Source organism: Egretta garzetta, unplaced genomic scaffold (assembly GCF_000687185.1).
Source record: "Egretta garzetta isolate BGI_Z169 unplaced genomic scaffold, ASM68718v1 scaffold585, whole genome shotgun sequence".
In the NCBI taxonomy this organism is placed as follows: domain Eukaryota; kingdom Metazoa; phylum Chordata; class Aves; order Pelecaniformes; family Ardeidae; genus Egretta; species Egretta garzetta.
The window spans coordinates 691,562-703,937 of record NW_009259708.1 but is presented as its reverse complement, the minus strand read 5'-3'; the positions used below and the strand labels follow the sequence as shown (position 1 = coordinate 703,937).

General features: G+C 40.9%; 1 protein-coding gene across 1 annotated transcript in view; it reads right to left on the bottom strand.

Moving 5' to 3' along the window:
* Positions 1-12,376, bottom strand: part of KCMF1 (potassium channel modulatory factor 1) — a 50,008-nt gene that overhangs the window by 12,935 nt on the left and 24,697 nt on the right. Inside the window, exon 3 of the mRNA XM_035894418.1 lies at positions 6,022-6,161. Within this exon, the coding sequence (XP_035750311.1) occupies positions 6,022-6,161 (140 nt within the window). The remainder of the gene's footprint in view (positions 1-6,021; positions 6,162-12,376) is intronic.

Genomic DNA, 12,376 nt, shown 5'->3' with positions numbered 1-12,376 from the left:
GGAGCAAATCTGTGCTCCAGATTCCTTCACTAACCGCCCCAAGGCTTTGAATTCTTTTTTGATCACCCTCGGGCTACTTACTGCAACTTCATCAGCACCCACGTGGAAGAGCAGTAAGGGATAGTAGTCTGAGGGTCAGACCAGGCTAGGAAGTTTCCTAGCAACGTCTCTAACCCAGGCTGCCGGGAGGCAACAGACTTCCCTAAGAGGAGGGTCTGCCCGGCATATCGGACCCTCTGTTCCCCTCAGATGGGAGTCTCCTACAACTATTACACATCTCTTCCTCCTCGTGGAGGTGGTAGTAATACAGGAGGGAGATCTTTCTGATCTTCGTGCCTCCTCTGATGTGGATGGGCCAACACCTACACCATCCACTGCCTTGCCTTTCACATCTAGAGCCTTATACCTATTATGCAGAGGCACCTGGGGAGACGTGGTGGGCAAGGAAAGGGTTCACCTCCTGCCCCGATTGTGGACCAGTTTCCACTCACTGCTTTCCTTTGAGGCCCTTCCTTCATCCTGATGGGGGGAGGATACTAGTTCCCTTTGAGTCTGGGCCTTTTTTGGTGGCTGTTCCTGTGTATATTTCTGGGAGGTCAGGGCATGGCTCCACCAACCTATCTCCTGCTCCGCCTCCCTGAGCCTGTCTACCTCTCCTTGTAGCTCTGCCACCAGGCAGAGGAGATAGTCCACTTGATCTCAGAGGGGTGCCCTCTCCCTCCCTGCGCTGTTGACTTTGTGGTTCTGCCGCTTTAGGGAAGGGTTCCCTGGCAGCGTGATCCTCTGCTCCGGAGCCCTTTGCCTTGGTGGCTTCGCCAAAACACGCCGAAAGAAGCGTGCTTATATTACCACTACCTCTGTGCTTGCATGCAAGGTCACCTCTTTATGTGACAGTATTTCTGAAACCTCAACAAGAGACACTGTAGCCTTCAAGAATGAAACAAGAACCATTCAGGCTGTCTCAGATTGTCTATTTCATCACTGCAGGAAAAGCGCTCCTTGATTTTATCAGCAACATATCAACCACCTAGTCCTTACAGTTCATGTACAAGGAGCCTATTACTGCCTTGCTAAATCTGAGAAAGTTGCTGCAGTGCAATGTAACAGTAGAAAATGTGTGTGTCTGTACTGAAATGAGATGCAAAGACTACATTTGATGACGTTTCCTAAAATTTTTGTATTTACAATGCTAAAAGATTTCTAGTTGAATGCTGCATTTTATTTGGAACAGTCAACTGACCTGAAACCCAACACAACGATAACAATCAACACACTGACAGCCAGATTCTTCTGCACTTACCTTGTAATGTTTGCCATTACACTTGGACAATTTACTGGTGAAGAAATACTGGTAATTACTGAGGTCTTAGTACTCACCAAAATCATGATTTATTCTTTTTAATGTGTAACCTTACAGATTTAATCAAACACAAAACTTATGACTATGGCCACAGACACCAGAAGAATTTTCAATTAAAGTACTCAGAATTAAAACCATCACCTTCAAGGAAATACCATCAAACTCTCCTGGAGTTCCTCTCCAGGACCTCAACATGCTGGGCTGCCTCTCCAAAGTGTCTGTATACTAATGCAGGCAGCATGGGGAATAACCACTATGAGTTGGAGATATGCATGCAGTTGCAAGGCTACAGTCTTCCTGGTATCAGAGAGACACAGTGGGATGGCTCCCATGACTGAAGTGTTGCAAAGGAGGGATACGGGCTCTTTAGAAAGGAGAGGACGGGGGCTCTTCAGAAGAGGAAGGGGGGGCTTGCCCTTTATGTGAGAGAGCAGCTGGAGTGCAGGAAGCTCTGCCTGGGGTGGAAGAAGAGCTGATGGAGAGCTTATGGGCTGGGATTAAAGAGAGGACAGGCAAAGGTGACATTATAATGGGTGTCTACTATAGGACACCTGACCAGGAAGAACAAATGGATCAGGCCCTCTACAGACATATAGGAAATGCCTCACACTTGCAGACCCTTGTCCTCGTGGAGGACTTCAACTACCCCGCTATCTCCTGGAGGTACAACACAGCATGATAGCAATCCAGGAGGTTCCTGGAGCACACAAGTGACAGAGGAGCCAATGAGGAGAGGTGCTCTGCTCACCAACAAGGAGGGGCTCATGTGGGATGTGAAGGTCAAAGTGACCTTGGCTGCAGTGACCTTGAGATAGTGCAGTTCAGGATCCTGAGGGCAAGGAGGAAGACAAAAAACAAGCTCACAACCCTGAACTTCAGAAGAGCAGACTCTGGCCTCTTCAAGTATCTGCTCAGAGAAGTCCTGTGGGATAAGGCCCTGGACGGTAGAGGGGCCGCAAGAAAGCTTGTTAATATTCAAGGATCATTCCCTCCAAGCTCAGGAGTGCTCCCTCCCAATGAATATGAAGTCAGGCAAAAATGGCAGGAGGCCTACATGGATGAACAAGATGGTCCTGGCCAAACTCAAACACGAAAAGGAAGCATACAGAGGTTACCCTCCTAAGGTAACCTTAGAGGAATACAGAAACATTATCCAAGCATCCCAGGACAAAGTAAGGAAAGCTAAAGCCAAAATGGAATTGAATCAGATGAGCAATGTCAAAGGCAACAAAAAGGGCTTCTAGAATTACACAGGCAACAAAAAGACGACTAGGGAAAATGTGGGCCCATTGCTCAAAAGATGGGGAACCTGGCTACACAGGACACAGAAGAGGTTGAAGTCCTAAATGCCTCCTTTGCTTCAGTCTTTACTAGTAAAACCAGCCTTCAGGAATTCCAAGGCCCTGGAGACCAGGGAGAAAGTCTGAAGCAAGGAAGACATTCCCCCGGTGGAAGAGGATTAGATTAGAGAATACTTAAGTGAAGCCCATGAGCTATGATGGGATGCACCCAAAAGTGCTGAGGGACCTGGCAGATGCCATTGTGAGACTGCTCTCAGTAATATTTGATCAATCATGGCAACTGGGAGAGGTGCCTGAGGACTGGAGAAAAGTAAGTGTCACTCCTATCTTAAAGAAGACCTGGAGAACTACAGGCTGGTCAGCTCACCTCAATCCCTGGGAAGGTGATGGAGCAGCTAATCCTGGACACCACTTCCAGGCACAGTTCAGCATGGCTTCGCAGAGGGGGAAGTCATGCTTGACAAACTTGAAAGACTTCTTTGATGAAGTGACTGGCCTGGTAGGTGACTGGAGAGCAGTAGATACTATCTACCTGGACTTCAGTAAGGCCTTTGACACTGTCTCCCATAGGATCCTCATAGACAAGCTGTTGAGGCTGGATAAGCAAACAGGAAGGTGGACTGAAAACTGGCTTAACAGCCATGCTCAGAGGGTGATCAGTGAGAAATTTGCTGATGACACAGAACTGGGAGGAATGGCTGATATGCCAGAGAACTGTGCTGCCATTCAGAGGGACCTCAACAGGCTGAGGAAATGGGCCAACAGGAACCTCATAAAGTTCAACAAGCTGAAGTGCAAAGTCCAGCATCTGGGGAAGAACAACCCCAGGTGCCAGCACACACTGGAGGCCATCCTGCTGGAAAGCAGCTTTGCAGAAAATGACCCAGGGGTCTTGGTGGACCATGAGCCAGCAATGTGCCCCTGTGGCAGAGAAAGCTAATGGTGTCCTGGGCTCCATTAGGAAGAGTGCTGCCAAGCAGGTCAAGGGTGGTGATCCTTTGCCTCTATCCAGCACTGGTGAGGCCACACCTGGAGTACTGTGTCCAGTTCTGGGCTTCACATACAAGAGAGACATGTACTTACTGGAGAGAGTCTAGCAAAAGGCTACAAAAATTATTATGGGACTACAGAGTCTCTCATGAGGAAAAGCTGAGAAAGCTGGGACTGTTCAGCCTGGAGAAGAGCAGGCTCAGGGGGGTCTTAGGAATATACACAAATACCTGAAGGGAGTGTGAAAGGAGGACGGAGCCAGGCTCTTTTCAGTGGTTCTCACTGACAGTACCAGAAGTGGGCACAAATTCAGCACAGGAGGTTCCTCATGAACATCAGGAAACATTTTCTCACTGTGAAGGTGACTGAGCACTGGCACAGACTGCCCAGAGAGGCTGTGGAGTCTCTATGCCCAGAGATATTAAAAAGCTGTCTGGTCATGGCCCTGGACAGCTGGCTGTAGGTGGCCCTGCTTGAGCAGGGGGTTGGGTAAGATGACCTCCAGAGGTCCCTTCCAACCTCCATCAGTCTGTGATTCCTGCCTGCAAGTACCTAACATTGCTGTATGTACCAATGCCAAATACCTCAGAAAAATTAGCAGAAAGTAAACATCTGCATCACCCTGAACAGAAAAATGGCAACATTTAATGGACAAAAAATTCTTCGACTTATTCTTTGAAAAACAGGGGGTGCTGGGGTGGGGACTGTAAAATAAAAGCAATTCCATCCCTGTAAACTTCCCTTAAAGGTCTAAAAATAAATATCTAAAATAAAACACATCTTTGGATGGACAGAGATACTACAAGGACTAAAAGCTCAGTATCTAAACAGAAATAATTGCTTGAAAGCCTGAGACCACAAACTTTTAGAATCCATATTTTCATGTTTAGTAATGTTATAGCCTTTCACTATCTACAGTAAGACTGCAGTACCCAAGTAGTTTTATGTGCATGCACACTAAACATTTATCACTAAAACTAGATTCAAACTTATACAATCATATTCCAGGATTAAAATATGGTCCTTTATCATTGCTTGGAACAAAGATAGAGCAATCTCGCAGACTGGCTCAATTATGTGTTTATTTACACACACACAACTCTTATAGGAATCAGTGGAGTAGCATATTGTAGACTTAGGTGTTATGTGCCAAGTTCTAGAAGTCACAACTGCAAACAAGGTTGTGTCAAATTTAAAGACCTGGAATCTTAACATTGTGTGTCAGGAGGGTATCACTGACATCAAGTGGTGCAAATCAGAATTGCAATACTAAGCCACGAAAAGGAAGTCATCCAAATGTGGAACTTTCAACAGTTGATGCTATGTTTGAAAGTTGGAAAGTTAAAGAAAAACTCAAGGAGATGATAAAAATTGCAGTGTGTCACTAAATTAATTTATGATCCAAAAGCACAGCTGATTGTGAAGTAAACTGTTTCACTTCATACGGTTTTGAAGACTGATCAGAACACCTCTGAGTCTCCAAGAGGTCGACAAACCACCACCCCTATCGCTTCTTCATACAAGATGCTTATTAGGCTTGGGGGGGAAATGTTCATCATCTTCCACAGAATTCCTTAGAAGTTAAGAAAACTAGGAAATTAGAACAGAGAACCTATTTATAATGTCTTCACAATGTATTAGTGATGAGTAATCCAGTTCAAACATCCACATTTTTCCAGGAATCTATGCTACAACAGTTAACCATATGAGCACCCTGGATGTCGTTCTGCTAACCTAATTTCTCATACTCCCAAAGGCAATCAGGATAGCAGGAGCAAACCCCTCAGGTAGAAGTATTTCTGTTGACACCCGTTTAAGTAGTACATTTTTAACCATGTCAAATGTCCTAATGGTTAGGGATGGGGGAAAAAAATCCTGCTTTAACAGCAATAGTTTCAAAAGCATGACAACTTCCACTGCATAAATATACCAGTTCCATTACAAAAGCTATTTGAAAACCACACCAAACTGTCTGCATGTCTTCCTCTCTCTTACAGTTGCAAAAGACTGCCACAGATAAGAGCTTCCAGGACAACCACGCACTGGTTGTGAAAAGGGAGACAGTGCTACACCGAATAACCGTGAGAACATTCTAAATTTTGTTTACACAATAATACTCATAAACATAAGCATCAGGACAACCAAACAGCAACCATAAAAGAAGAAAGCAAGCTCATTCTATTATGATACCCATGAAACATAGAAAGATTTTGATGTTCCCGTGAAATGTAGTTATGTCTTCTTGAAAAGCATTTAAATGAACTCATGCTTCAAGGAAGAAAAAGAACAGGAGGATATCAATTTTCCAGAAGAGAGACTCTTTTTAGTACATTTCCACCATAATTGAAAACCAATTCTGAAGCTTCTTACCACTTCTGTTGATGTTTCTGCATGCTCAGAAGTAACATGTTCTTGAAGAGATGTTTCCGTATAACCCATTTTCCCACAATAAGGACAAGTAAAAGACTGTGGCTGCTCTACAGAGAAAGCTTCTCCACCATAGTACAAATCTGAAACAGAAAGTGTTTAAATAGAGGTTACTTCAAAATAGTAGCATTACTTATTTTGTTCTGTTTATAAATGTATTTCAGTGTAATCACTGACAAATTAATCTGGTATTTAATTGAAATGGCTTGTATGAAGGCCATAGGCTGATATTCAAGAAGAGTTCAATTAATTATGACAAAACCCAGACAGACTACATTTAATTTTCATTAGCAAACATAATTCATTAGCAAACATCTTCTAATACTAAGTAGGAGCAAAGACTGCTATGATGCTGCTGCTGATACTGCCAAACCTTTGTTTTTTCCACCACCGTTCTTATCCCACGTAAAGCTTCACCTACGGTATTTTTCAATCACAAGATTGAGTTTTCAAAAGCTGGACTCTCAACAGTACCTCAAAGATTTAGGTTAAAATTTAGAAGTCCTCAGTGATACCATATGTTAATATTTATGCTCTAGCTGAACCACTGCTGCACAATAAGTAGCTTTAGAAATGTCTGAAATATATAATATAAAAGATCAATAGTGAAAAAGGAATCTGATTATCTGTTACACACTGGTTGCAACCTCTAGGTGTGTTGAATTTAAGCACTTTCACACTACTGATGAAAACCAGGCACTTTTAAAGTGGCTAACGTGTAAGTTAACATGAACATTTATCAAGCCATGCAAGAAAAGAATGCTTTTCTCTCTCATCCTCTGCAGGTATTATGTATTTTACATGAAACATGAACAAACTTCACACTCCCATCAAGAGGCGATTTTCTACAGCAAGTAATTTACATCTTTTCACTGACATAGTTTCTAGGACTCACTGATAAGTAACTGAAAAATATCTTCAAATAATTATAAATATTCTGCTATGAATTAAAAATCAGACAAGTCTGAACACATACTAGAGCTCATGTTCTGCACCACAAGGCAATATCTACCTAATGTTTTAAGAATATGTCCTGATGGCTTAAGTCACAGCTTCCTAAGTTTTATGACATCTGCTACCAACTTCTCTGTAGGACATGACTAGGAAGAACATAACATTTTTGTTTCTGCAGCCTTACAAAAGATGATGCTTAAGCTAAAAAAGTACATATCTATAATCCACTATATTAACAGATAGCATTTTACATATAACTAGATTTTGAGGTCTAGCACTCCAAGACCAATATAGGAAATGAACTTCTCAATAATATGCTAATATGCAGAGTTAAAGATACAGAATCACACTGAATACACTGCAGAATAAAGTTTATGTTTAGTAAGTCCCTGTTCTCCTTACTTGGAAACTGCTTCTAGAGAATTTAAATGCCGGACGATGACAGAAAGATACCCCTTTAACAGGCATAGCAAGAAACACCCAAGTAGACAGCCAGCCTTGCCAAAGAAGAAACACTACCTGACACACTGAGCATTTTAACTGGTTCATCAAATTAACTATCACACTAAGCTTGAGTACCATCCTGAATCTAGGTTCATTTATTCACATACACGAGGACAACATTATGTCCAACTATCCAAAGCAAAAATTTCCCAGCAAATTAAGTCTTATTTCTCCAAAGCAGCATTTGAGGTTCCATTAAATGTTCTATACAACAAGGCACGGAAGTAACTTTTCATTAGAGAATGGAACTGCCTATCAGGTATGACTGAAACTGAGAACTATACAGACTGGAAGACAGCATGAATGTAAGTTGGAAGACATGCCCAAAAAATTAGCACCCTCACCCCCCAACCTGAAAGTCGTTTATAAAGTACTGACACAAACAGCTGCCTAGAATTATTATTAGAGGGAAATCCCAAAGGTCCTTGCACAATATGTATCAGGACTCAGCTCTGAATGCATTTGAGTCACCCACCACACCAACGAGCTGGCATCCTAACAAGACACGTGGTATTTCTTAATTCAAAACATCTGTCCTTACCTGATACCCTATAAGTTCATGGGAAGAACCAGTGAAGCTATGAAAAGGAAGGTCTACTTGCCCACATTTGTGGGAGAGGTTGCTAGCCAACACTTAAACATACCATGTTCAACTGAAGACGACAGTACTACCACATTGGAAGAAAGCTTCCTACAAACTCCTGAATCTGCTTGTTTGGTTTATAAGCTAAGTATCAATCAGCTTTAGAGTGTGTTCTGAATGCTCAAAACCAGGGAAACCAGCAAATTCCCTCACATCAAAGGTTTTAAAACTATCTGTAGTTCTTCTCCTTTACTCACAGTAAGCTTGTGTTTATTCTATGAGAGTAGATTGGTACCACAATTACTCTGGCAGGTGACCAGAAAAACTGGGTCTGAAGCAGGATTACAGCATTAGCATTCAGAACTGTTACAGTCCCTATGTACAGGTGTTAAGCAACATCATCCTACAGGATGAACCAACTGGATTTACTTACATGCACAACTATCTTTTGACTTGATAACTTTTCTAAAATTACAGCACACGTTTTCCAGATGGTGACCAGTCTTGTTTCCAAGTCTTCCATTCTCTTCTTATTTACATGATATGCAATAAAGACTTACATGAAAATTAACCTGCTCCAAGTTTGAGGTATTACTGAGGCTGTTTCAGATACAACACACAGAAGAGCTACATAATTCACAGAATTACAAATTTTGGAGCTCCTAACCAGTGCCACTTCAATACATATTTCACCAAGTACTCCTCTGAAAGTTTCTCCAAGAATGACAGACTCCCATTCTGATGTACCCAAAAACCTGAGTGGGGGTAAAAAAAATTCCAATATCCTGCAGCATACTCAAATATGAGAGTTTACATATGTCATAGTTTCAAATGAGGAAAGCACAAACAAGATTTACACGGGACAAAGTTCTAAGCAGTCATTAAAACAGTCTATCAATGGACAGCCAGACAGACTCTGGAACAGATAATTTAAGGCAAAAGATTCAAAGTTATGGTTGTCTAGAACACATAGATGCAAAATGCTTCAATAAAGATGGATGAAAGAATCCTCCTTGCAATTATATGAAGAAACATTCTACTTAAAGCAGCTCATTAACACAAGTTGTTACAGTATATAGCAAAAAGGAAAGCTTTAAAAGCATTCTTATTTCTACACTGTCATTGCGCAACGGAAATGTAAACTTCAGTTCTCCATTTTCCAGTGTCCTAAAGATATAACAGAGTTGGAACTTAAATAAAGGTCCTGTGATGGCCAAACTTTTAAACTGAATAGTTAGGAATTCTAAATTTAACTGCATTTAATCTGCTCAAAACTGCACATTTAAACACTATATTGTTTCCAGAAACTCAATAATTCAACAAGAACTTCTGCAAAAAAATTCTGCATACTTGTGAGAATAGCAAAAATGCCAGTCCCAAGCACATCAAAATGTAATGACAGTTTGTGTAGTTGATCCTATGATTTCCCTCAAGCTGTGGTATGATCCTCATGATGATAACTAAATACCCATTTACTGACTGGAAAACTGAAATTCTCCATCACTGCAAACACACACACACATGCAAGAACACAGTCAAATTTTCCTTTGAGGACTCTTTCTAGCTGAGGAGATTAGTTTCTGGGACTTCTCCCAGAAATGGGCATCTTATATACTGATTTGGATAAAACAAGGTGACAATGACTCAAAGGGGTGAGCTAATGAAAAAAGAAGCAAATAATCTTATTCTGTCAAGGATTTGCATATAAAAACAACTTCTGCATCCACTATCTAAAAAGAAAAAAAAATCCCTCCAAGTTATCGCATGGTCTAAAAACCTCTATCTGTAAACCTCACTACTACATGCATGCGTATTTTCAAATAAGGCAGAAGTACCAACTCCAACTTCCCAGCTGAGCAAAGGGCACAGGGCCAGAACCAATCTGAAGACAGTAGTAAATAGATTAACATGCAGGTAAAAATATCTTTTCCTTAGATATGTTGTTAGCTCAGTCCAGATGCCAAGAGTTCCAGCAGTACACGCTGTTGTATCACAGAGGGGAGAGGTCTGATGAATCATGTCAAATCCTGTGTTTCTGGTCCTTGCTTTTAGAGAATATGAAACAAGCCATTTATTAATTAAAAAATAAAAATCTGAGTTCTTTCCAGACTCCTGATTATACTCTTGCATGTTCTCCCACTCATACCCTCTTTCCACATCCTTCTCATAATACACAGCAAAAGTGCATGCACATGCCAAATAAATAGGTCTTCATCTTGAAAAAAAAAATATTAAAAAAGCACCTCAGAAGTGAAATTAGGCAAATCAAAATATTTTTCCTTTGGAAGTTTATACCTCCCTGCTTTTTTTTTTTTCCCTCATCTTTAATCTCTCTACACCTCTTACAATCAAAATCTGCCCCTTTTCTGATCTGAAATACAGGTCACCAGAAAAATTTTCTTCTAACTACAACATAAATTTATAAAAAAAAAAAAAGGTTGGTAAATTAAGTGATATCGTGAATCTTTGTGTCTAACTTTAGTGTTGAAACTACCAAATGGATATTTTTCCACCTGTTTCATTTTCACATCAAAAATCCTAAAATTTATGAACAGTCACGTTATTTACTATTGTGCTAGGAAGATGCTAAGAATTAGAGACAGTATGGGAAAAGATGAAAAGGCCACACCTCCATGGCTGCAAAAGTGGGGCAACCTACAATTGTATTACTGTTTTCTTTTACAGTTGTATTACTGTTATGATGCAACTGGCCCATGACCGAAGAATTATCCCTTCTGGCCACAAAGAAAGCTTTCAGATAATGTATTTTGGTTCTTTCCAAACCTTCCTACACAAAAGCAGGAGTCCACAACTCTTCAAACTTTCCTGGACCTCTGAAGCCCTCTTTTCAAAGTAGCAGGGAAGACAAGGTTGCTTACTGAAGAAGAAAACCAGACTAAATTACATCCCTCTAGGAGAAGATTCATTACCCACACTGCTTATCAACTACAGGAAGAATACAAAGGAGTAAAAGGATAAGAATACTGTCCAAAGAGGATTAAACAAAGTTTATGATGTCAGATTTCAAGCTCAACAGTGTTTAGACATTATAGCTTTTCTTGAAACGAAAAAAAGAAAAAACCCCAGAATTAATTTAACGTGAAAAGTCAACCAAAAATATGAGCAGTTTTACTTTATTATCCATCTATAGCTACAGACTGATTGTATTTAACATTTAAATCTAACACATTATTAAACTTGGCAGGAGGTTAGTAATGAGACAGAAGTACAGTAGGATTCCTTAGATAAAAATCAATCTTCCAAAGAGATATTCAGGACTACATTTTGTAACAGCTTGTCCTCACTTTCTGTTAAGACATATTTCTTCACAAGGGTACGCAACAGTCAGGAATTTTAGTTTCACTTTTCTTCATATGAGTAATGTAATGTCAATTTAACATATACATATAGATAAAAATGTTGGTATTATGCAAGTTGTAGTGTATTTGACTGATTTTTTTTCCAATGTTTGAATAAACTAAATGGTGGCAACACACCAAATTTTACCAAGTATATATATTCCTGTATTACTGATCAAACAGCCATACTATTCAAAACAGTATCACCCTTAAAACTGCTGTTAGTTCTGCTTTGCTGGAGATCTTCTGAACAAAAATCTAGCAAGCCTGCCAGATACTCTGCTATAAACTTAAAGAAATAATGCTTACCTACCCTTTATTTATAAACATTTGCATAAAGGAATAGGCCAACAGTGGAGCGCTATTGGACCTTGTGCTGGCAGATAAAGAAGAACTGGTTGAGGATGTGAAGGCAGGGGGCAGGCTTGGCTGCAGTGACCACGAGATGGTGGAGTTCCGGATTCTGAGAGGGGGAAGCAGAACAACAAGTTGGACTGCCACATTGGACTTCAGGAGAGCTAACTTTGGCCTCTTCAGGGACCTACTTGGAAGAATTCCATGGGCTAATGCTCTTGAAGGTAGGGGAGTCCAAGAGAGCTGGCTGCTATTTAAGCAGCTCTTCCTCCGTGCTCAGGATCGGTGCATCCCTGTGAATAGGAAATCAAGTAAATGAGGCAAGAGGCCTGCATGGACAAACAAGGAGCTCCTAGTGAAACTCAAAGAAAAGAGTAAGCTCCATGAAATGTGGAAAGAGGATCAGGCCACCTGGGAGGCATACAGGAATGCTGCCAGAGCATGTAGGGAAGCAACTAGAAAGGCCAAGGTTCACCTGGAACTAAGTTTGGCAAAGGATATCAAGGATAACAAGAAGGGCTTCTTCAAGTATATCAGCAGCAAA